General features: G+C 36.0%; 1 protein-coding gene across 1 annotated transcript in view; it reads left to right on the top strand.

Annotated features, from left to right (window-relative positions):
* Positions 1-27,669, top strand: part of SPTLC3 (serine palmitoyltransferase long chain base subunit 3) — a 149,859-nt gene that overhangs the window by 50,705 nt on the left and 71,485 nt on the right. The window contains exons 5-6 of the mRNA XM_033095399.1: positions 16,241-16,365; positions 18,352-18,445. Of these exons, the coding sequence (XP_032951290.1) occupies positions 16,241-16,365; positions 18,352-18,445 (219 nt within the window). The remainder of the gene's footprint in view (positions 1-16,240; positions 16,366-18,351; positions 18,446-27,669) is intronic.

A 27,669-nucleotide genomic window follows, 5' to 3' on the forward strand; every position in this document is an offset into this window, starting at 1 on the left:
AATGTTTAATAGAGTCAATGGATTAACAATGAAAATTTGAGAATATAAAGGCTTAACAATTTTTAGTAAACAAATAACTTCTTGAGAAACTAAAAGTAAAAGTTTAAGAACACTTAATCACTTAAAAATACTTCCCAAAGGTTGTAAAAATAGTTTCCAATGTCCTAGGGGGGAAAAAACAGAAATCATATTACAAAATAGGAAAATTAAGCAAACCAGAAAGTCAAGAGGAAATATTTAAAACATAATAAAAGGATTAAAGACCACACATATCATTTTCACCAAAAATATATAACTAGAACATACAGAGGGTGCCAAAAAAAAGTGTAAACATTTTAAGAAAGGAAAAAACTATTACTATTAAAATTATAATACTCAATACATACTGATAATAAAAGATGAATACAAGTCATGTTTGAATTCTGCAGTTACAAGAGGTGCTCAAAGTGGTTACCATCAGTGTAATTTTAATACAGTTTTTTCCTTTTTCAAAATGTACATACATTTTTTTTGACACCCTCTGTTTGCTTTCTGAAAGAAAAGGACTAAGTTTGGGCCAAAAACCTAGACTCAACTAGGTGCTGTAATCAAAAACAAAAAACTGAAGTCCTTCCAAAGGATAAAAATAGAAAGATAGGTCCCAGCCTGATACCTGGTTACCGCCTCCCTCCTGCAACCACCACCAAAGTACCTCAGTGCCTCAGAGGGAGGTCAATTTACTGCAAGGAGCAGCAAAGATGGAATCCAATAGTAACTGTTGTTTGCCAAATCTGCACCTGTAAATGTTCAAACTAAGCCCAAAATATAGCTGGAAATGATACATTTCTAGACAGATATGTACAAAATTGCAAATGCTATTTTTAAGATGTGAAATGATATGCTGCTGTTCATTTTTGTGTACAACTAAATAATAGTGGAGTACAGAATTAAGAGAGGCTTTGATTCTCTTGTGGGTCAATTTAACATTCCACAGGCTGATGGGGGTGGGGGTTGTGCATTTCTTATATTCTAAATAGGAGGCAGAGTGAAATGAAAATTTGGAGTCATAATCAAGCATTATAATGTCTAACACTTTTTAAATTCATATGTTGTATACTCATGTTGCTTTTTCTTCGAATGCTCCCTGATCTGGGCTGTCTCTTTTAAATTGTGTGCCATATGTGGCATGGTAATTATAGTGTAGTTTTCCGAATAACTTTGTTAATGTACTGTAAAAGATTAGAAATTTTTGAGTGTTGTGTGTGTGTGATATTGTGTTGTGAATTTGTGAACTCTAGAGTGAATAGCTTATCAAAAGTTGAAGAGACTGGTACTCAATAGCCTCATTTTAAGGTGGCTTACCTCCTTATTTTTAGTTGGAAAGTCACTAGGATAACTGAAAACAGATTCTAAAACTACATGGATCTTTAGATTTTCAGCACTGGGATTGAGAATTGTGTACAAATTGTCCATAATGTCTGAGTGTCAAACAATAATCAGTAATATCTCCATTATGCAAGATATTTCTACATTTGATCTTTGGATTTCTTTATCTGAAGGAACTATTTAATTTTTTTTCTGTATGTTGAAGATGTTTGAATATATTGTTTTAAAAATGGAAGACATAGTGCAGAAACCCCTGAGGCAAAGTAAATACATAATTGCTTATTCTTCATTCGTATGAGTTAAGCGTCAAGTAAATAATAAGCTGAAACTTTAAAAATAGATAAACAAACAACCTAAATGTGTTGTGCAAATGGGAACAAAAAAGAAAGCAGAATTAAACTTAAATTATGATTCATTAAATGTAATAAGAGATTCAGCTTATAAAAATTATATGGAAGGCTCATAATGGAGGTAGATACAACTCCTATAACCTCTACGCAGCACGTAACACAGCAGAGACATATACCGGAGGTGCCGAAAAAATGTACACACATGACTTGTATTCATCTTTTGTTATCAGTATATATTGAGAATTACAATTTTAATACAGTTTTTTTCCTTCTTAAAATGTATATACATTTTTGACACCTTCTGTGTATAACTGTTTCTATACAACTGGAAATTAGTAAATAGTGACTATGGAAGACTTTGAAAATCAGGTGGTCAATTTAACATTCCACAGGCTGATTTGAAACAAAAGCAAAAAAAAAATCAAAAAAGTGAAATAGTGATAGGCTAACAGAAGAGTAATTTCTATTGGGCTAAGGCTTCTGTATTTTAAGTCACTAGAGGCGATTTTGATGAGCAACCAGAGTTGACAGCCACTGAGCTGGCATAAACCTGATCCCAAGCATTTAATAAAAGGAAAATATAGGAAATATTACTTAGAAAAAATTATTTAAAAAATTGGCATTGAAAATCCAGCAGTATATTAAAATAACAGTATATCATGATCAAGTAGTTCTAGTCAGTTCAATAATAAGAATTTATAACACTGAATGATCCAAGAAGAAAACATATGATTACCTTTATAGACGTTGCCAAAGCATTTATAAAATCCAATATTGATTCCTTATAAAATTTTTAATAGAATAAAAATAGGAGATTCCCAAATAGTATAAAAACATCTACTTCAAATAAAAAGGCTATAGTACACTTCGTGATGAAACACTGAAAGCTTTCACTTTAAAGTCAGGAAAAAGATAAAGATGTCTTTTTACCACCATTTTTAATAACCTTTGGAAGTATACTAGGCAACATAATTATTCATTTTTTATTTTTGAAATCAGTAAATATTTATTGAATGACTACCGTGTGACAAAATAAGAAGTATATGTATAAGAAAAGAGGTAAACTAACCATTATTTGTAGATGATCTGACTGTTTACCTATCTGATTTCCAAGCTGTGATCAGTGAGGAGCAAAGGGACCTCTGAGGGGGCTTTCTGGGGGCCACATAGAGATGAAAGGGAGCTACGCACGAGGAAACACTTTAGTCCACTTTCTTTCATTTGCATATGTAGACAATCAAAAATTTGTTAGAAATAATAAATATTGAATAAAGAAATGAATACCTCCATTCAATAAACACTAATTTTTTTAAATTCATGTAGTAAAGTCAATAATCAACAATCCGTAAGAGGACATACTTGGGGAAATGGTATTGATTAAGAAGTATAAACAAAAATAGCAAACACCTAGGGAATAAAATTATTTTTTCAATGTTTAACTGTAAAACTTTTTAAGACTTAAAAGAAGACTACAATAAATAGAGAGATGCCCTATCCTAGAAGGGAACGGATCCTGTAATTCTATCAGTACTTCCCCAAATATGAATATGTAAATTGAACACAATCCCAATGACATGAACGGACAGAGTGGAGGGGAGTCTAATCTAAAAGTCTAGAGACAGACACAATGCGGCACACTTGTTTGTATATAATAATAACGATATTTCACATCAGTTGGAAAACTACCACAATTAGTATTGTAATAACTGGATGATCACATAAGTTAATATGTTAGATTTGTGCCTCACACTTTACATCTAGGTAAATTACACTTATACATTACACTAGGTAAATTGCAAATTCATTTGGAATTGAAACATGAAAAACAAAAACAACCACCACCAGAAATAACTATATAAATAAAATTGAAATGGAATGACTAGCTAAATTGATGAACGAATGAAGAAATGAACAGAATCAAACTACTCAAGCAATTCAAATACAGAATGCCCTTGTGTGTGTTCCTTGGTAAGTGTCCTGCTGGAGATGTCAGACTGTAGCTTCCTTGATGTGAGTAACACCTCTGTCTTAGTCTGTTTGGGCTGCTATAACAAAATACCACAGACTGGGTGGCTTAGAACAACAGAAGTTTATTTCTCACACTTGTGGAGCCTGGAAGTCCAAGTCAAGGTGTCAGCATGATTGGGTGAGGACCCTCTTCTGTGTTGCAAACTTCTCATTGTATCCTCATGTGGTGGAAGGGAGCTGTATTAGCTCTCTGGGACCTCTTTAATAAAGATACTAACCTATTGATAAGTCCTTCATGATCTACTCACCTCCCAAAGGCCCTACCTCCTAAGACCATCACTGTGGGCATTAGGTTTTCAATATATGAATTTGGGGAGGACACAAACATTCAGACAATAGCTGCCTCTTCTTTAGCTTGTCATTTATGATCACCCCTCAGTTCTACAACCCATGATGACCTCCAATCTTTTCCAGCAGAACTCACCTCACTTAGCAGAATGCCCTCTTAGCTGGGAGGGATCCATTTTAAATGACCTCCAAGCTGACTCCATATCACACTGGCCACTCTGGTCCATGGAAAACAGGCATTGTTTCCTGTTAGAGAAAAGCCAGCTTGCTCCCAATCCATCTGCTAGCCACAACTCTTTGCCCTTCAGATTTCTCAAGCCTGATTCTATGCCCAAATGCTCTGGGGAACCAGAAAAAGCACTCCCAGAAAACTTGAGGGAAAAGACTGAAGAAAAGGAAACATATAAACTTCTGTACATAAAAACAATGCCAACAAAGTTAAAAGTCGAATAACAAAATTAGAAAAAGTTATTCCCGACATACATGACAAAATGTTGAAATTCTTAATATGTAAAAACTCTTACAAATCCAAAGAAAAAGATCATTCCTATTTAAGAAATGGGCCAAGATTTTGACAAAGTTCAAAACAAGCAAAACTGTACAGGCAGGATAGTATGGTGTTTCTCAAACTTTTTTCATTATATCCCCCTTCCATGATATTTTAATACCACAAATACACTGTATATCTGTTTATGTAGTACATGGATATCTGTGCTTTATACATAAATAAAGTAAGATATTCTCCCCATACTATCCTGACTGTACACTTTTCACCTAATTGGCAGAAGTTAAAAAATAATAGTATCCCATAGTTTCAAAGGAGTGAAGAAAAGAGCATCCTTCCATGCTGTTGACCTAGTAAACTGAAAATGTATCAACAGCAAACCATTTCATTCAACAGTTACATTTTGAGAAATTCTGCCTTAAAATTTTGAATAAGAGATCAAAATTATATGATCAAGAATAATTGTTGCAATGTGTTTAAAATAATAAAAATTGAAAATAAGTGAGTTTCCAGGAATAGGAAATTGGTTATATTACCTAGCCATGTGCAATTATATTATTATTTACTCATGCAAAATTATAATGCAGTTGCTTAGCACCACGGTTGAGAGCAAAGACTCTGGGATTCGCTTGCTTGAGTTCAAATCCTAATTATTCCTTTTTACTTGCTAGGGCCTGAGGTAAGCTATATACTTTCTTGGCCCTCAATTTTCTTCTTTGTAAAATGGAAAATACATTGTTAAGAGAATAAAACAAGTTATAAAGCAGTATGTATATTATAAGTCCAATTTTTAAAACACATTTTACATGAATATCTGCATTGATAAATCTGGTTATATTTTATTTTGTAGTATTTTCTAATTTATCCACAATGAACTCCTATTTCTTGGGTTAATTATTTTTTTAAAAGCTAATGGGAGCCTGAAATCAAAGCACTGACTTATGAAAATAATTCTGGCGCTTCCAAGATGTTGCCACTGAAGCAGACTGACCATAATTTCCACTATCTTAGAGGGACCCTGCCCCAGGCTATGTGGGTTCTTTAGCTTGTCCAATGAACTCAAAAACAGTCTGGAGGCTTTGGCTAGAAAAAATGATAAAGATTTATTCAAGAGTCTTAGGGTTTGCAAGCCTGAAAGGCAACTAGGCAAAACTCAGAGTGTTCCTAAGAAGACAAGCTAAGAGTTCTTAGAGAAAAAAGTATATTCTTGAGAAGAATCAGTCCCATATTCTTAGCCTCTGGACTGATCCAAAATGGTAATGATGACCAGTGGATGTCAGGTGGTCTGAATAGATGAACATTCTTTCCTTAGTCCTTCAGGGTAATCAGGGGGTTGTTTTCTGAAGGTTTGATGTATATCCAGACTGACTCAGGACTGGAAAGTTCAAGAGTTTAATTTCTCAGGCTAGTTAAAACAAATATACAATTGTATCCTCATGCCTCAACCTACTTGATTTTAGTAATTGTATTGCATTTTATTTCTTCACTCTGTTCTTCAAGCTTAAACCAGTAGTTCTCAAACTTTACCTCACATCAGAATCACCTACCTACAGGACATGGAAAAGCAGTTTGCTGTACTCTCCAACACAGTTTCTAATTCAGCTGGTCTGGAATAGGACCCAGGATTTTGTATTTCTAATGAGTTCCCAGGTGATGGTAATGTTTCTGCTGCTTTGAGGACCACACTCTGGGAACCACTGGAAACTAACTAGCATGACTAACCTTCTCAAATGAATTAGTCTAAAATTTTTCTAAATGCCTTTTACTCTGTGTGGAGTGAACACCACATATGCCTAGGAGATGGAGTCTATCAGTAAAAACTGACAAGTTTTTATTACCCCAGAAAATCAGTGAAGCAAGTTGGTTTTGATATCCAAACATAGCCTGCCCAACACACATTGCTGGTCCAGGTTTCCAAATCTAGGAAAGGTTAAGCTCAGGCAAACTAGAGGAAAGCTTTTGTTTTCCTTTTTTTCCTTCCTCACTTTTATTCTACACGGGTGTGTGGTGCATATGTAGGAATAGTATATTATTTGAATATATATACTCTATATGCCCTTTGTGCTGCCATTGTTGCACCCAGCAACTGTTAGTCAGAAGTTCACTTCTAGGAAAACAAACTCATGGAATGCCTCAAGACTATTTCTGTGTCAATGAGAGCTCATCTCTAACTGTACACTTTTATTGCTTTGAGAAGGAAAGTCTTGTGCTTGATTCATCTAACCAAGGAAACCTGAACACTATGCCTACCTAAAAACTGCTTAGTTAAAACACTCCTTCAAATTATCATTGCAATTTCAAGAAATAGCCTTCAAATATTTTCATCTTAAAAACATCAGAAAGGACACATTGAGTTAGGAATCAATGCAACTGAATAAGATAGGAAATTCTTTTCCATTCTCAAATTTCAGCTGTGATTTTCATGTTAGGTGTAATGTGCAAATTTCCTGAAATTTTCTTCCATTTCTGTAGTTTGAGAACATTGTCCTTAATCATCAGATGGTTTGTCTCCCTATTTATGTTCCTGACAAGTTCTCTACTATCATTTAATTCAAATTATCAAGGCTCTTCTTGTGTTTCTTTCTCAAAAATTTGTAGCTAGATCTAGGGAATGTGTAGTTTTGCTAACCTAGACTACTGAATAAGGGGCCAGCCTGAATTTACAAAATGTCGAAATTAAAGTATATTTCAAATATATATCAGCTTATGGCCTTCAAGTTCTTATGGGACTGAGCAGTTTCTAAGAAATTGTTACCAAGTAGAGATCTTGCTGTCTTAAAAAAGAGGCAATTTTAATTAAGATAATTGTATGCAAATCAAAGGTATAAACATGCTTTAAAGCAGTGGGTTCAATTAAGTAGGCTATCAACATCTCTACCTCAATTAATTTCACCTTTTTAACATACACAGCAAAATTCTTCTTCATAAACAGTGCCAATTCCTTCAGACCAAATTATTGCAAATTCTGATTGAGATTTTACTGCTTTTCTCTCAAGCCTTTTTATTTTCCTGTAAGGGGAGCAGGGCTTTCAGAGGAATTGTTGGGAGTAGGAAAATAAAAGTGTATCTTGGTTTCTGAAAGCCTTTCGGCAATTTCCTGATACCTGTTATAGTTCTGACAAGGTAATTGCTCTTCTCTTGACAGTCATCGACATTATAGCACAGCCAAATTTCAACTAGCAGGCATATTACTACAAGTGTAGAATTTGTCTCTGTAGGTTCGGCAAAGCCAAGCAAACATAAAAATTCAAGAAGATATGCCAGTAATTTTCATAAGTATAACCCTTGCCAGCAAGGTAGTACTTGGGATATTGAACAAAGTTGAAATTCATAGAATTTTAGAATACATAGATCATCTCCGCTTTTCCTCCACCCATACAAATACCATAAGATCAGATATAAAGTCTAGAGATTTCTTAATGACTTATCAATCAATGTTCACATAGCCAGTAGGTTGAGAAGTCAAAAACTAGACGTTAGTTGTTCTCCTGAGTCCCATGGAAGAGCAGTTTGCACTATCCCATTTGTTCACGGTGAAAACCAGAGACCATCGACATCAGGAGTCACCAAACTAATTCAGCTGTCCCGTTTCTATACTGCCCACACATTACAAATAATTTCTTACAATTTTAAGTAGCTTAAAAAGTAAAAAATGATATTTTCCAACATGTGAAATTATCTGGAATTCAAATGTCAGTACCCATAAATAAAGTTTCATTGGGACACAGCCACACCCATTTTTTGTGTATTCTCTATGACTGCTTTTACTTTATAATGGCAGAGCTGAATTGGTGCAGCAGAGATCACATAGCTCCCAAAGCCCAAAATATCTTCTGTCTGTCCATCGATAAAAAGTTTGATAATATAAGCAAGTATTTGTCATCATAGCAACTTGAGAAGAAGAATTCTGGAAATTTAATACCAATTGTCCAGATTTCCAAATCCAGTGCACATCAGCATGCATCAGACTTTAGTCTCTTTTACCTCGTTTAGACTAAACATCCTGTTCCATCCAAATATACTAAGGATACAGATTAACTTTCATTACCATAGGCACCTGTGTATATCCTTTAAAGCCACTAATATCAACTTGAGGAAGACCAAAAACATCATCCATGTCTACCCCTAACTTCCCACATTCAGGTGATTAACAAGAGCACATGGGACGGCAAAAGTGCTACTTGAGCGAAATTAACCTCACATTACATCTTAAAGACCTAGAAAATGAACAAATAAAACCCAAAGTCAACAGAAAGAAGGAATTAATAAAAATCACTACTACTAATAAATTACTCATTAATAAAAATTAGAGGAGAATTAAATGAAACAGAGAACAAAAAGACAATAGAAAAAAATTAATGCAACAAGGAGCTGGTTCTTTCAAAAGCTTAATAAAATTGACAAACCCTTGGCTAGACTCACTAAGGAAAAAAGAGAAAAGACACAAATAAACATAATCAGAAATGAAAGCAAAGAAGTTACAACGGATACCACAGAAATACAAAGGATCATACAAGGATGCTATGATCTTTTGGATGATATGCCACCAAACTTAACATCCGAGAGGCAATGGACAAGTTCTTAGAAATATTTAACCTACCTAGGCTGAATCATGAAGAACTGCAAAATCTAAACAGACCAATCAACAGTAAGGAAATTGAAGCCATCAACCAAAACCTCCCCAAAAGCAAAAGTTCAGGACCAGATGGCTTCACCAATGAATCCTACCAAACATTCAAAGATAGGAGTAGGATAAGCTCAACAAGTAAAAGGCTGGAACTGAAAGACGACACGGGAGCCTATCTATTGATCTCCATGCTACAGGGTAGAACCCATCCATTTCATCATGCACCATTTCCAAATTTAATTCTCTGTCATTTCATGGAAGTCAAATGCATAAATGATAATGGAATCACAGAACTGTTGACAGGTCCCTAGTGTTTAGTCTAACTTCCCTTTATAAAAGAGCATACTGAAGTCCCGAAGGTCTCAAAAACTTTCCTAAGGTCACATAGCTCATGTAAGAAAAGGCCATGTGGATCACAAACTCAGGTGTGTAAAGAGTGTCTAAATCCTTTTTTAAAAAAAAAATAAGTTAACATTGACTCCCAAACCCCAAACTAGCTGTTCTATTTTTAGTCCATGTTGGGGCTTCCATTTATTGAGATGAGCAAGGGTTCTAAGGTATTATGCAGCTCCCAAATATTGGTGATGTCTCCCGGGTCTTTGCTCCCCTTTTGAGAAGCTCACTATTTTAGTGAAAATAATCCCCGTGGTGCAACGGGCAAAGTATTTCTGCCTCATGCTGAGGGTTGAGAAGTGGCTGATGTGGATAGAAAACCCAGTGTCCAGTATTCAAGCTGCTCTCATACACCTGGCATCTGTCCCCAGGCAGCTACCACCAAGAGAGGCACATGGATCCACTGACCTCAGTCTTGATTAAATCCCCCTTATCCTTTCTGCCTCCCAAATACCGTGATTTCTCTCCTTTTAGTACACCTAGTGTATTCCCTTCAATTTGTGTAAGCTTTTTCCAAAGATAAGAAGGAAGCCATTTCCCCTTTGGGCTCTATTATCATGGTCCTCTCCAGAAACACAATACTAAAGAGTGCCTGGCTACCTACCAAACATAAAAGGAAAAAAAAAAATCTATTTAAAGATAGCATGCATAAGTTTTTATTCAAATTGTCCTAAAATGTTCATAACAAAACTTTGTATCTTCAAAAACATACAGAGGCTTAGCACCCCTTAGGCCAGCAGCTGCCAAACTTTCCTGCTTTAGAAAGTGCCATGGAATAGTGATAAAGAGTTCCTTCTCTAGATTCAGACCTACTGAATCTGAATCTTGGCTCTAGACTTACTGTGTAACCTTGGACAAATGAACTCTCAGGCGTTGGTGTCCTTGTCTGTAAAACTGGGATAATAGCAGTACTATCCTCAAAAAGTTGTATAACAATTAACTGAAGTAAAGCTTGAAATGTTTGTTTCTGCATGGTCGGTTCACGTGTCATTTAGTAGGTGACCTGCATTTATTAGCTCTGTCTCCTTTGGGCAAGTGACATCACTTCTGCATCTATTTCCTCATTGAAATAGATTTTGTAGATTTTGTGTAGGTGTGATGATTAAATTAAATAATCATGGTACATTAATGGACACTCATTATAAGTTGCTTTATTCCACTTTCTTTGACCTGTTTTGTTTTAGAGGTGGATTTTAAAAGTAACAGAATCAAATTTGAATTCGCTCTGTACAGTAGATAATAGTATTGTATCAATGATAACTACTATAGCTACATAAGAGAATTTCTTGTTTTTAGGAAACATGTATTAAAATATTTAGGGATAAGTAGGACATCATAATTGCAATTTACTAAGTTGTTCACAAAATATATATATACATATATACATTACATATATATGTAGGTTTGTATATGATATGTATATCAAAACGTAGGAAATATAGGAACATTTCTAACATTTCTAACACCTAGAAATCTAGGTGAAAACTATCTAGACATTATTGATAGATACTATTCTTGCAACTTTTATGAAGGTCTGAAATTACATCACAATAAAACATTTTTAAAAAGAAGGGTAAGAACATTAATTTATTGAATATGGGTTAGAGATTATCATTTGGTCTACTTAAAAATTCTTCTCTTATCAGGATTAGTGGTGACAGGAAGACTCATCATAATTATATATTCATGCCTCACTTGGGGTTTTTGTTTGTATCGGATTCTAATTATCTGCTAATGCTTCAACCTGCCAAGAGGTGGCAAGTGGTTTTTCAAAAGTGAAGGCCTAGGTAGGTGGGCACATAAAAGTTGTTTCTTTTATTTCATCAGGATGGAAACTCTCTTAACTCAGCAGCAGTGGCTTATATTCAGTATGACAGTGTGTTCAAGGCCCATTTTAGGCACCACGTGAAACTTCTTTCATAGTTTTCTGAATATTTCACAGAAAAACAAAGCTACTCAAGAGGCACTGTAGCTCTCTAACTCCCGCCAGACTGGACACAAATAGAATAAGGAGGAAAGCAAGGTACTCTAAGAGCCTTTTGGGTGATGCACTGAAAGGTGGAGTCCTTTAGGTAGAACGGTTAATGCTGGTTTTAATGCAGGAATCACCAGTTTAAGCAAAGTGATTCAGAGGTGGGCTGATATCTGTGCACAACTAGAACAGCCAGATGAGCCAGCTGGCAAGTTGCCATGATAAATAACAGCCTGCTCCTAGGTCAAGTCTAAGGAACACTCTACAAACAGTGTATTCTGGACAAAAAGTGACTACAGTCACCGTGTGAGAAACAGTCCTCACTTGTGCTGCATAGGACGAATTGGAGGTTGTGAAACAGGATTGTTCCTAACACCCACACTCTTTATGAAGGCCAGCAATCTTTATGTTCCCACTAAAACGTATGAGCCAGTCAATGCCAAAGGTCCAGCAGAAGTGTGTAATATAATATTGGTACGTTTTCCTGAATCTGATTTTTATGGAAGACATCACACATAGATTCATTGTGAACTTCTACGCTTGCACTTCTGGTGACTGAGCACAGGACACAGTTGTTCCCTGACCTTATGGGTAGGAAAAGCTCATGCGGAAAGTTACAAAGGTGGCAACTCTTGAGCACCCACCATCATTGCTGGAGGTCTTCAGATATAGAAATTTTCGAACTGGCGCTCACTGCCTTGTTGCCCTGGCATCACGTGGTTCTTGGCCTTCTTCCCTGTGCCGTCCCTGACTCTAGACTCAGTTCTGTCTTCATTCTCTATCAAAAGATAACATGCCATTCAACAAGCACCTACTATGTGTCACCTACATAGTATATCATATACTAATAATCAATTATATTGATTATATATATAATCAATATAAAAATATTAATTAGCTCTTTTACAAGCACCTACAACTGTAGTAGTAAGAGGAACATCTCACACACAATATCTGCACCACATGTATATATGTATAGATATATACATATCTATTCTGTAGTAGACAAGATTGCCCCACGAACATCCTCAGTTCAACTTAATGCGTGCTGTGAAGCTCATGCCATCTCAGAAGAGAAAATAAACAAGTTTGCCTGAGGAAGCTGAGAATGGAGTGGGAGCTGCAAAAAAAAAAATTAAAAAAACATTTTGTGTAGAGGAAAGAGCACTCCCAACATCAGGGAAGCCTAAAACAGCACCTCTCCCAACCTCTCTGGAAACTATGAGGTCACACAGCTGTTTAATGGAAAAGCTGGAGCCAGAACCCTCTACTTCTCGTGCCCAGACCAGTGGTCTTTTCACTACCTATTCCTGGGGCCATTCTATTCGGTATGCAGTCGCTGTTAAGTAAAAATAAATCTGAGAAATGATTATGTGACCATGTTTTGCCTTTAAATTTAAGTTTCTCTTTTAATTCCGTAATATATCTTTGATAGTAAAAATGTTTTAAATTACAATTTATATTTTTAACTTTGCCCCCAAATCTTGAGTAAAATTGACTTTACTGGAATAGTTTGTTTTACTATGGTTTCTGACAATTGAGGAAGAAATGAATTCTGGTTTGAGAAAAAAGGCCACCAACCATCTATTATATGGCAGTGTGACTTCTCAGAAAATGCAAAGATCAACCAGCAAATGCCCACTTCCATATAAATAAAACTTTGAAACATTCAATGCCTTCTCAAGTTTAACCTCTCACCATTTTAGCACAGTAAGCAGGCTAATTTACCAATTTAAATAAAATTTTGATATCACACTTTGTATAGTAAAATATGTTGATCATTAGGTTGAAAGAAATATATTTATAATATTTCTGAATATGCTAATGATATTCCTATACCTTAAATTTGAGTTAAATCTGCTCCGATATTGCAAGGATGCAAATTACAGCATCTGTCTGCATGTACATTTTTTGTTCTGTTAATTGTATCATCTAGAGCAGCACTGTCCAATAAAAATATAATGCAAGATACGTGTAATTTAAAATTTTCTAGTAGCCACATTTAAAAAAGTCAAAAAAAGGTATACTCAATTTTATAATACCTTTTGACCCAATACTATATCCAATATATTATTACTTAAACATGTAATCAATGTAAAAAACATTAATGCGCTATTTTATATTATTTTCTTGTTGTACTAAGCCGTGAAAAGTGATGTATATTTTACCCCTACAGCACATCTCTATTCAGACACTAAACTTTCATTGGTTAAAGTGAAATCAGTGGAATGGGACCCTACCAAAATAATAAAGTGTTTAGTGGGAAATACATTACAATGTTTCCATGTTCAAATTTAAATTAACTGAAGTTAAATAAAATTTAAAATTCAGTTTCTCTATTGCGGCAACCACATGTACCTAGTGACTACCATATGAGACAGTGCAGATCTAGAAGTTAGAGAGCTGGAAAACAGAAAAATATGGGAGCATTAAGGTTTGCTCTCAGTAAGGCATAAGGGGATTGTGTATAAAAAGGGATCAGAGAGGAAGCATATAAAAGATAGTAGAGTGGTAAAAATGTGAACTTTGGAGTTAGACTAGATTATCGCTGTTGCTTTTTATCTGTGACCTCTTTATACTTCAGTTTTCTTATCTGTAAAGTAATAATACCTGCATTATTGGGCTCCTAAGGTTAAATGAGATAACCTAAATAGTGGGCTTTGAAATCTAGCACATTCCAGAGATTCAATAAACCATAACTAGAGTTATTACTATCTACGGAAGTCATGGGATCTGTTTGTGTTTGTGTGGGGAACCTCTGAGGGGTTAAAATTTCATAATTACTTGTGGGATGTAGGATAAGGAAAGAGAGAAATTGTGGCATTTTTCTTTTTTATAAATTTTATTGCCTTATAAACTATTTATATAGAAAAGTGCACCAATCATAAGTGTACAGCTCAATGGATTTTCACAAAGCAAACTTACCTGTAAAAGCACCCAGATCTAGAAATAAAACATTTAGAGAATTTCAAAGCTCTCCTCATGCTCCCAACAAAAGAAACCACTATCATGACTTCTAACACTATAGGTTAAATTTTGTTTGTTTGTTTTTTGCCATTTTATTATTCATAATTCTGATTTTTTTCTTTTTTTATTAGTTTCAGGTGTACAAAACAATGTAATAGTTAAACATTTATCATTTACATCCCTCACACGGTGATAACCCCCTCCCCCATCTACTACCCCTCTGACATCGCACACAGCCATACATTTCCACTCTCTCTATTCCTAATTCTGTACTCCACTTCTTGTAATTATATATATATACACACACACACACACACACACACACACACACGTATATGTGTGTGTTTATATATATATATATATATATATAGTTACAAGTGGAGTATATATATATGTATGTGTATATATATGTATATGTATATATGTTTATATGTGAGTATATATATATATAAAATTGTAGTTGACATTCATTATTGTTCGGCTTCAGCTTCAGGTGTATAGTGCAGTGATCAGGCATCTACACAATAGCCAAGACATGGAAACAACCAAAATGCCCATTGGTAGATGACTGGATTAAGAAACTGTGGTACATTTATACAATGGAGTATTACGCAGCCATAAAGAAGAATGAAATTTTACCATTTGCAACAATAGGGATGGACCTAGACAACATTATGTTAAGTGAAATAAGCCAGACAGAGAAAGACAAATACCATATGATCTCACTTATATATAGGTTAGTTTTGAATGTTTATAAACTTTGTATAAATAAATTCATACAATCTGTATTAGTGTGTAACTATTTGACTTCTTTCACTCAATCACATATTTGTAAGGTTTTTTTCATGTTGTTGTGTGGGGCAGCAGTTTGTTCTTTCTCGTTGCTGTATTGAATTCCCCTATATAAATTCCCCCACAATGCATTTATCCATTCTATAGTAAATAGACATTTGGGTTATTTCTAGATTGGGACTATGGCAAATATGTCTGCTATGCATGTCTTTTGGTGATGGGTATGTACTGTATTTGAGTTTTCTTTATTTTTAATTAAAATTTATTGGGGTGACAATGGTTAGTAAAGTTACATAGGTTTCAAGTGTACAATTCTGTAATATATCATCTATATATCACATTGTGTGTTCACCACCTAGAGCCAGTTCTCCTTCCATCACCATATATTTGACCCCATTTGCCCTCATCTACCACCTCCCTGCCCCTTACCCTCTGGTAAAAACTAAACTATTGTCTGTGTCTGTGAGTTTTTCTTTCTTTCTTTCTTTGTCTTGTTCATTTGTTGTTTTCACTTTTATATCCAATATATCAGTGAAATCATATGGTTCTTGACGTTTTTTGTGTGACTTATTTTGCATAGCATAATCTCAAGATCCATCCATTATGTCGCAAATGGCATATTTCATCTTTTCTTATGGCAGAATAGTATTCCATTGTGTATATATATGATATCTTCTTTATTTAATCATCTTTCAAAGGATACTTTGGTTGTTTCCATGTCTGGGCCACGGTAAATAAAGCTGCAATGAACATTGGAGCATATATGTCTTTATGGATAAATGTTTTCAGATTTTTTGGGTAGATACCCAGGAGAGGGATTGCTGGGTTATACGGTAATTCTATTTTTAATTGTTTGAGGAATGGCAGCCGCTGTGGAAAGCAGTGTGTTTGAGTTTTCAATCTGGGACTTGTTGAAAAGAGAAGACTCGCTCATCCTATTATTTTATGTACAGGAACCTTGGATAAGCATAAAGAGTTGGAGGACCTTGTGGCTAAGTTCCTGAATGTAGAAGCAGCCATGGTCTTTGGGATGGGATTTGCAACTAACTCAATGAATATCCCTGCACTTGTTGGAAAGGTGAGAATTTTTAACATAATTATCTAATGCTATACTATTCCTAAGAATTATAACTCTGAGAAGGTCCTTTGTTAAGTATGGCAGAGAAGGTCCTTTTCTTAGGAAAAGCTGATTGGATTTCAGCTGTTTGAATAAATGTACCAGCTTAGTCCAGTAAATCTCTTCATCATGATATTATTCCACTTATGGAATTGCAGCCCTAGATGTGGGTCAAATTTCATCTTCCATGGTGGTTTAGCAAAATCAATTAAATGTTTAGGGTCCCAAGTCACCACTTGTAATGTAGCCAATACGTATTAAGCACTTATTTGAACAAAACATTTCGCTTGTGTCATTCATTCATTTATTCAATCAACAAATCACTTATTGAGAATCTACTGTCCTCATATGAGGCAAGATACAGGGCATACAAAGATGAACAAGACGTGTGCCTTGTAAATTTATGTAGTTTACAGTCTAATAGAAGAAAAAACACACCAAATAAAATAGGATAGCCACCACAGAAAAGGCATGTACATACATAGAGAGCCATGTACAAACTCTTCTTGAAAAAGGCTGGGATGCCCATGCAAAATGTGTGACATGGGAACTAAATCTTTTACTTATCCGTTAAGACAGATAAGTTATTTTCCTAAGACAAGGAAGAGGGAACAGCATGTATGGTGGACTAGGTTTGGAAGAACTAGAATATAGGGTAGTGGATGAGACCAGAGATGAAGGCAGGTGCCAAATTATAAAGAGCCTCACAGTGTAAATCATGTTAGAAGTTTGAAATTCTTCCTGAGAAAAATGGGGAGTTGGTTGGTGCATTTTAAGTAAAACCAAGTGCCCTAACCAGACTTACGTTTTTTAAAAAATCTGACTCATGACAACTAAATATAATGTATGCTCTTTGATTGGATTTTGCATTTGAAAAAAATAGAAGGAAAGGAAATATCTATAAAAGACATTCTTAGGACATTTAGGGAAATATAAATTTGAGTTGTATATTAGATAATGGTATTATGTAAATGTTTCATTTCTTTGATGTGATAATTGCATTGTGATTTTGTAGGAAAATGTCCTTGTTCTTAATAAATACATGCTGAAGAACTTCAGGATAGGTATCATGAGGTTTACAAGTAAATTTCAAATGTTCGCCAAAATAATTATACATACATAATAATTATACATGTCTAGAGTATGGAGATGTGGGGATTTTGCTGGCTCCTGCCTCAAACACTTAAAATATGTCATGTGTGAAGTTTCCAAACTATAAGAAAAAACTCACAGATTCTGGGTGGCCACAGAAAACAAATGGCAAGCATAGTTTGTCTCTGCATTTTTGGTATGGTTGAGCAATTTCATAATTTATATATATTTTTTAATTAATAAAAGAAAAATATTTTTACAAACCGTAATTTAAAAGCAGTAAATTAAATTTCCCTTTTCCACTTGCCTCAGGCAGAATTGCCATTCCTTCTTTCCCAAATGCAAAGTTTCTCAATGTAAAGCAGTGATGCTTTGGCATATCAATACAGTAGAGAATGAAACTTGGAAAACAAGAGTTTTAAAACGTCATGCAGAAAAAACCCTTGTCTTCCAGAAGAAGTGCACCAAAACTTGTCCCATAAATAATCCAGCATGGGGTGGAAGAGCCCCAGAAAGCCCCCAACCCACCCAAAAGTTTTTCTTTCAAACATCAATCCTTTTTGATGCTAGCTTGTGCTTAACTAAGATCTTAAGTGACATTTTCTGCTGAAAACTCTATGCAAATGATTAAAGATGTAATAATCCCTTAGAACAATCCCCATCTCTATCAGCTAATTGCTCTATAGAATTTTATCCATATAGACACCAGGTTAAGCTCAACTCATGGCCTTTTAGAATCGAAGTGAGTTTTGGGAATCTGTGTTTTAAGTCTTGAGGTGTTTTCCTGTTCACACATGTTGTTTTTCCTTATTTTTATTTAATGACCTGTGTTTTGTGTGCTTATTTTCTGAACAGGGATGCCTCATTTTAAGTGATGAGTTAAATCATGCATCTCTTGTGCTTGGGGCCCGACTCTCAGGTGCAACCATACGGATCTTCAAACACAACAGTGAGTATCAATGTATTTATCCAACATGTACTGCTTGTTTCTAGAAGGAAGTAAAAATGATTGATCAGGCTTTGTTCTTGCTCTTCAAACTGGTAACTTAGCCTAATGAAACACAGTTATGTTTATACTCACTACTGGCTTGTTAACCTGTGCTGACCCAGAACAAATGATTAAAGTGCGTTAAATACTCAGGTTGCTAAGTGAACCCAAACACATTAGTGTCACTGTAACTAGTGGTCTTCCAATGCCGCCTCTGAAGACACGAAGGATCTCTTAGGACTACCATTTAATTATCAGAAGTGTTATAACTCTGCCTTTTCTATTACTCTGCCTTTGGAAAGTTTAAAGACTTGTTTAAGTTTTATATTATGGTCAGGTAAAAGGTCATCTTCTGCTTTAGCATAATGCTTCCTTTCCCTATCCCCACCCACCGCATGCTCAGACATCCCCCACCCCCATGCGTGAGTACATACACACAAAAAAACAGTATATTTGACTCCATTGAAATGCCCTTTCAGGCTCTGAGTTGTGTGATTGGGTGAAGAGGAGGCAGAGGCTATTTCTTCTTAGAGACTTGACAGGGCAGCATGGGAAATATTAGGAAATACTTAGAAAGAGGTAGTGGTAGACAGCTGAGTTCTATCATCCAGGTCTGCCCTGATTTGTTGCATCACTTTGTTCTTTTCTGTACTCAGTTTTCTCATCTGTAAATAAGGGTAATGAACTATATGATGTGTAAGTAACCTCCTGGTTCACTTTCTGATTCTAATTCTTCATTACTGTCATCAGAACTCTCCCTTCTTTCTGTGTGTGCACATGTGAGCACACAGATGCACATATACAGTTGGTTTCTCTCTCTTCCTTCTCACCATCTTTCTCTTTTGCTTTCCTTTCTTCTCTACTTTTACCTGTTTCTCTTCATTGGCACTTCCTTCTGTCTTCCAAGACAGCAACAAAAATTGAAGTAAGAAGAAGAAAACTGACAGAGAACTGAGGAAGAATTGTTCCACCTCTGCTATATCTACCTCACAGAAATCTCACACCAAAGAACAGTTGTCACATGGGAAGGAAAGCAAATGCATGGGAGAGTTCTAAAGTGAATCTCGTTTCTAACTTGTAGAGTTGTTCTAATGAAAAATCTCCTGCTCTCACTAAGAGGGATGAGGTCTGGCTATGCCTTTACTGAACAGCCTTCAGTAGCTATGTGAAGATAAATATTCTGGGGTCAAGTTCAGGACCAGGGCTTCTGGAAGAACAACACTTGAGGTCCCTCAGATCTATAGGTTAACTATGACATCTAACTCAAAGTTAATTCAAAATATGTTGACTCCATTTCTTAGTTTTGCATCCAACACTCAATCTTGGCTAATCTCTGATAAGTTACATTATATTCTCTAGTTCTGTTTCATTTATCATCGATTGTCACATCTAGACTCAAATTATTTTGACAGTGTTGGAAATTCATGTTTGGAGTTAAACATCTTTTAGAGTTTCAAGAAGAGAGTTTGTTAAGAAACCATGGAAAATGTCTTTGATATTGGCACAATTATGTTACACCCTTTTGATTCTTTGGCCTGACAGGTGATTGGTGATCAAAGGTTTTGTCTACTTGGGGAAGGATAAAGAATATAACTGACAATTATTCAACTGTAGTTCCATCCATAGATATGGTTAAATGAGATAATCTTATTCCCAGAGGGAGACATACGAGGTCTGACAATTAAGTTCATGAACTTCCCACCATGCACTTACATTGGCAGAACTGTATAAACAGCTCAGTAAGGTATCATAAACTTGGTATATCAGTGTCTCACAGCTGTGTTCATGTCGACATGTGGCGGTATCTTGCTGAGTGGCGTTCATTATTCTTGTTGCATGCTTTGTGTGCTGTCCTGAGAATGTCTGAGCTTGAATTAGAGCAATGAACAAACATTAAATTTCTTGTTAAACTTGGCAGAAGTGGGAGTGAAATCAGGGATATATTAATCCAAGTTTATGGGGATAATGCCATGAAGAAAATGGCAGTGTACAAATGGATTAAACGTTTTTTTCTGAGGGGAAAGAATGCGTCACTGATAAAGACAGGTCAGGGCGGCCAGTAATGAACAGAACGGGTGAAAACATTGCAAAAATTCATCGAATTGTGCATCAAAGTCATCAGCTGACTGTGAGAAGGATAGCAGACCAAGTAAACATCGATAGAGAAACAGTTAAGAAAATCTTAACTGAAAATCTTGGCATGAGAAAGGTGTGTGCAAAAGTGGTCCTGAAGGAGCTCACCGATAAACAAAAGGAAAGGAGAGTCGAAGTTTGCTAAGACCTTTTGGAGATGCAAGATGATGTTTTGGGCCATGTTATCACTGGTCATGAAACATGGGCATACAATATGACTCTGAAACAAAGCGCCAAAGTGCACGATGGAAGTCAGCCAATTCTCCACGGCCAAAAATTTCTGTCAGTCCAAATCAAGACTCAAAACGGTGTTGCTAACCTTTTTTGATATCAGAGAGATTATTTATTATCAATTTGTACCAACTGGACAAAGAGTTAACCAAGTTTACTCTTTGGAAGTGCTCAAAAGTCTGCGTGAAAAAGTTAGATGAAAACAACCTGAACTTTTCGCCAACAATTCATGGATCTTGTATCACAACAATGCACCAGCTCTCACGGCACTGTCTGCGATGGAGTTTTTAGCCAGTAAACAAATAACTGTATTGGATCATCCTCCCTACTCACCTGATCTGGCCCCCAACGACTTCTTTCTTTATCTGAAGATAAATGAAATATTGAAAGGAAGACATTTTGATGACATTCAGAAAATCAAGGGTAATACGACGACAGCTCTAATTCCCGAAAAAGAGTTCCAAAATTTCTTTGAGGTGTGGACTAAGCACTGGCATTAATGCATAGCTTCCCAAGGGGAGTACTTTGAAGGTGACCATAGTGATATTCAGCAATGAGGTATGTAGCACTTTTTCTAGGATGAATTCGCAAACTTAAATAGCAGACCTGTATTCAAGTTGCTACCTATATGGAACAAAGGAACCAGATCGTAGTCAAGATTAACCTCTCATTTCTTTACTTCATTCTACTGAGGGCAGTGGCTCATGACCCTAGTTGCACCATAGAGGTATCTATGGCCCATCTAGGGAAGATCAGTGAGTGGACCCACCTCTAGACCAACAGAATCGAAATATCTGGGTGGAGGTCAAGGAAGCTAAATTTCTTCAGATCTCCCCAAATGACTCTGATGCACGGTGAGGAATATAAGCCCCATAATCTTATTTTGTAACCTGCTTTAGTTTTGGCTGACCCTGGATTTTGCCTCTGTGCCCTTGGATATATCACCAGATATGGTGATTAACTACTGCCACTCTTCCTCTCACCATAACTAGCACTCTTTTACATTCCTGGTCTAACACTGGCAAAAAGAGTCAAAAAATGTGGAGAAAGTTTTTCAAGCCAAAATTTATTGAGCATTTATTGACTACCTACCTCTTCTGATTCAGGCACTGTGTTAGGCCTTTGGAGGACTATAAAAATGAGAAGGTAATGTCTTAGCTATGTGATCGTTTACAATCTACTTAGAGAAGCAGATGTGAATGAAAGTAAATATATTATGGTTTAAAGGGAAAAAAAGCCACAGTGATATCAGGCAGTGGCTAAGAATAGAGGCTTTGGCCCATGCACCCATTAGAAAACCTAAAATCAAAAAGACGAAAAAAACAAATGTTGGCAAAAATATGGAGCAATTAGAACTCTCGCCCATTGCTTGAAGGTAAAATGGTACAATTTATATGGAAAACTCTTTGGCAAAGTCTTATAAAGCTAAACATATCCCTGTACTATGACCCAGAAATTTCATACCTTGGAATTTCCAAGTGAAATGAAAGCATATGTTAACAAAAAGACTTGTACAAGAATGTTCATAGCAGCTCTATTCATAATAGCCTCAAAGTGAAAACGACCCAAATAGTAGAATGGGGGTGGTGGTGAAAACTGTGTCTTATTCATATAATATAATATGACCCTATAATAAAAAAAGGAATGAACTACTAATACATACAACATGGATGACTCTCAAGAAACATTATTTATAATGAAATAAACCAGACACAAAAGAGTACATACTGTATGAGTTTGTTTATAGCACATTCAAAAACAGACAAAACTAATCTATGGCAATAGAAATTATAAAAATGCTTGCCTCTCATTGTGGAGGAGGGAATTGGTAAGAAGAGGCATAAAGAAACTTTCTGGGATGATAGAAATATTTGATATTTTCATTGGGATGATGCTTGCATTATTAAAATCCATTGAATTGTACACTTAAGATCTGTATATTTCCTTGTAAATAAATTTTCCTACAAATACAGTTATAATACAGCATATATAAAACCATTTATTTGGTGTTAATAAAAAAATAAGGCTTTGACAAAATCATTTGTGTTCTTGTTCTATAGCTTATTAGCATGCTGTCAAATTACTTAATCTTCTTGGATCACAATTTACTTATTACCAAAAAGAGGATAATTACAATACCTGATTGTGATATGTTGGAGGAGGCACATAAAGTGCTCACTTAGCACCATGCCCGTTAATGGAAACTCCTGAAATGTTTGTGCCTGCTATGTTATTACGATTATTATTATTCTCATTGTCATCACCGGTACCACTAAGGAACAGTAGAAAACATTATGGTGACGCAGGAGAATGCAGAGGTCATTTCATTTTGAGGACTGCATGAAATAATAGTATTTGCCATTGAAGGATTAAGAGAATTCTAATAAGGGATGAGTGAAAGGAAATTTCAAACAGAAAAATAATCTGGAGTGTGCAAAGAGCAGCAAGACCTCCTGTGGGCCTGACTGTGGAATGGAACTACTGGAGAAGAGCCTGAAAAATAAGGCCTTGGCCAGTTAATGTAGAGCTGCTAAGATGTATAAAAAAGCTAAGATAGATGTACTTGAAGAAGCAACAAAAGGTACCTGGCAGTCTGCTCTATGCCATGTTGTTCCCTGGATGAATTGGCTTTGCTCAAAGCATTTGGTAGCCTTCTCATATGTCCAGTGGAAATAAAAATAGAGATACAAGCTTTGAGTTAAGTTAAATCTTTAAACAGCAACAGATAGAAAAGACCACCTACTTACAGATTGTAAAGATCAGCCGTCACCATAGCAGTTCTCTTACATCTTCTCTATCCCACATTTGTTATTGTTTGAAATTCAGCCCAAATTCTATTATTCACTGATCTCCCCTTGGAGGTTCTACAAAGATGATGCTGATAATTATAAATAGATAGATGTTGATAAATAGATGACAGAAAAATAGATAGGGAGACAGATATCTATATCTACCTATCTATATCTACAAATAGATAGATAGATAGATGATAGATAGATAGATAGATAGATAGATAGATAGATAGATAGATAGATAGATAGAGATAGATAGATAGAGATATAGATATCTAGATAGACATACAATAGTGATTAAAATATACGGTGAATGTTTAAATTAAAAAATATATTACAGTAAAAGACAAATTGCCATTAATTCCCCTCAAAATACTCCCCCTCACTTCAAACACACTTATCCCATCGTTTTTGCCACTTTCTGAAGCAGTTTTGGAAGTTCTCTTTTGTGAGTGCCTTTAGTTGTGCGGTCACGGTTGCCTCCATGTCCTGAATTGATTCAAACATGTGTTCCTTTTATGGTCATTCAACTTTGAGGAAAAGTGAGAAGTCACACTGTGCCAGATCTGGTGAATATCATAGGGCTGAAGATACACTGCAATGTTTTTATTTGACAGAAATTGCCATACCAGAGCGATATGTGACACAGCTTTGTCAGAACGATGTCTGACATGGAACTTTGTCAAGATGCAGGATGAAATAAAGACATTCATGAAAGAGGAGTTCGAGAATTGCTTTAGAAAGTGGCAAGAACAATGGGATAAGTGTGTTTGAAGCAAGGGGGAGTATTTTGAGGGCGATTAATGGAAATCTGTCTTTTACTGTAACAAAATTTTTTTTAACATTCACTGTATCTTTCGATAATACCTTGTACATTCATATATACCCAACAAGCGGACTAAGTAAAAGCTTTTTTAATCACTAACCAAGCATTCCCTACTCTCCAGCTTAAGATTTTTAGGTAGCCATCCCCCAAGTTGGCCACCAATGATCCCCTGTCTCCTAGTATTTATGTCCTTTTGTTATCCTCTCCTGTATTGTCTCAGGACAGGTTTGCATGATCAAAAGGATACAGAAGAGATAATGTATCACTCTTAAGGTTAGGTTTTAAAGACATTATGGCTTCTGCCTCTCCACTTTTGGATCATTTATGAAGATTTATGCAGCCTGTGGAGAACTGAGGCCTCTTGCCAACAATCATGAGAGTATGAGAGTAGGATGTCTTGACAGATCCTCTGGCCTCATTCAAGCCTTCAAATGACTATAGCTCTAGCCAACATCTTGAGTCTACACGCACAAGTTTCTTGAGCTAGAATACCCAGCTAAGATTCCCATATTCCTGATCTGCAGTATCTGTGACATAATAAGAGTTGGTTGTTTCAAAACTCTGAATTTTCAGGTAATTTGTTACATACCAATAGATAACTAATGCGAAGTCTGACAATTAAGTCTGCAAACTTGCCACCATGCACGTACATTGGCAGCACTGTATAAGCAGTTCAGTAAGGTGTTATAACCTTGGTGTATCAGTGTCTCACAGCTGTGTTCATGTAGACGTGTGGCAGTGTCTTGCTGAGTGACGTTCATTATTGTTGCATGATTTTGTGTGCCGTCGCAAGAATGTCTGAGCTTGAATTAGAGCAATAAACAAACATTAAATTTCTTGTTAAACTTGACAAGAGTAGAAGTGAAATCAGGAACATGTTAGTCCAAGTGTATGGGGATAATAATGCCATGAAGAAAACAGCAGTGTACAAAAGGATTAAACGTTTTTCTGAGGGGAGAAAATGCATCACTGATGAAGAGAGGTCAGGGCAGCCAGTTATGAGCAGAACTAATGAAACCATTCTAAAAATTCATCGAATTGTGCATGAAAATTGTTAGCTGACTGTGAGAAGCATAGCAGACCAAGTAAACATCGATAAAGAAACAGTTAGGAAAATCTTAACTGAAAAACTTGGCATGAAAAAGGTGTGTGCAAAAGTGGTCCCGAAAGAGCTCACCAATGAACAAAAGCAAAGGAGAGTTGAAGTTTGCAAGAGGCAAAGATGATGTTTTGGGCCATATTTTCACTGGTGATAAAACATGGGTGTACCAATACGACCCTGAAACAAAGCATCAAAGTGCACAATGGAAGTCAGCCAATTCTCCACAACCAAAAAAGTTCTGTCAGTCCAAATCAAGAGTCAAAACAATGTTGCTAACCTTTTTTGATGTCAGAAGGATTATTCTTTACAAATTTGTACCAACTGGACAAAGAGTTAACCAAGTTTATTCTTTGGAAGCGCTCATAGGCTGCGTGAAAAAGTTAGACTACCTGAACTTTTCACCAACAATTCATCGCTCTTGCATCATGACAATGCACCAGCTCACATGGCACTGTGAGGGAGTTGTCAGCCAGTAAAAAAAGTAACTGTATTGGAATATTGGAAAACCCTCCCTACCTACCTGATCTGGCCCCCAATGACTTCTTTCTTTACTTGAAGATAAAGGAAATATTGAAAGGAAGATATTTTGATCACATTCAGGACATTAAGGGTAATATGATGACAGCTCTGACAGCCATTCCAGAAATAGAGTTCCAAAATTTCTTTGAGAGGTGGACTAGGCACTGGAATCAGTGCATGGCTTTCCAAGGGGAGCACTTCGAAGGTGATCTTAGTGACATTCAGTGATTTGGTATCTAGCACTTTTTCTAGGATGAGTTCGCAAACTTAATTGTCATACCTCTGGCCTCCATAGCTTCTCTGACCTCCATTGTTGGGGCAGAAGCTGGACACCCAAGTGTGAGTTCCCACATCCTCCCTGGAATCTAGGATGAATGTCTCATTCTAAAGTGAATGGCTCAGCAGAGCCTGAGTTCTTTTACCCATCCAGTCACTAGCAAAGAAGCCAAAATAGGAAAAGTTGGAAGACAAACCATTCTTGGTCTACATGGAGACAAGAAACTTGAGAGCCTGTAGCACATAGGCCAGGAAGTGAAACAGGGTTTATTCAACTAATGCTTCTCGAGACACTGTTTCCCATGGCCAACATGGCCAAGGAATGTCAGGCCCTAAACCACCATGTTAGCAATTTTTTCTTTTGGGGTAGTGGAGCAGAGGTAGTTAGAAGTGATTCTTTTTCTATTGGCTGAGCTGAAATATGAAGAGAAGAGATAATCATCACTCACATTTCAGTTCCACAGTTATCAAAAATACTGCTATTATCCATGGATATACGGAGTGGATGCAACAACATGAACACATCAGTGCAGGTTATTTCAATAATTTTGTTCAAGCACAAATATAAAATATAAATGATTTAGCCAAATCCATACAATGGGGAAAACATTAAGCAGAGCCCTACAAAACAACTTTATTTTAAATGTTCAAATAAACTGATGCAGTTCAGCCACAGAATGAGTCTTTCCCTTCCTTCCTGCTACTCAGTAATTGCTCCAGGGACACAGAACAGTTCCACCTGCTTCTGCTGGTACAGCACATGCCACCGTATGCAGCTATTCCATATCTACTCCTTCAGATTCCAATTTCAGGATAACAATTCCATTAAAATTACGCCCAAAGGAAAACACAGTAACTATATCAAGAGAAATCACACAATATCTGGAGATAAAAACCGTCATCTGTGAGGGGCAGATGAGCATTGTGTATCTCCATATTGATACCCCGAGAAGGACTTAACATCACTTACATAGTGTTCAGATCAGAACATTGAATTTATCATTAGACAACCCAAATTAGGAATGTCCTACTTTAAAAAATAAAAGAATGTATTTGCTAAACATATTAATATCATAAAATACGAAGAAAGGCTAAGGAGATGGTCCAGATTAAAGGATGCTGAAAATCCATGACTACTAAGTGCAGTACCTGGTCCTAGACTGGCTTCAGAAGGAGACAGAGAAATGTTCTAAAGGACATTACTGGGCCAATTTACAAAGTTGGAATATGGGCAGTAAGTTAGATAACACTACAGAAGAATAGTTGTTACATTTTAAAGGGTTGTATAAAAAACAAAGAAGAATGT

Source organism: Rhinolophus ferrumequinum, chromosome 23 (assembly GCF_004115265.2).
Source record: "Rhinolophus ferrumequinum isolate MPI-CBG mRhiFer1 chromosome 23, mRhiFer1_v1.p, whole genome shotgun sequence".
Lineage (NCBI taxonomy): Eukaryota > Metazoa > Chordata > Mammalia > Chiroptera > Rhinolophidae > Rhinolophus > Rhinolophus ferrumequinum.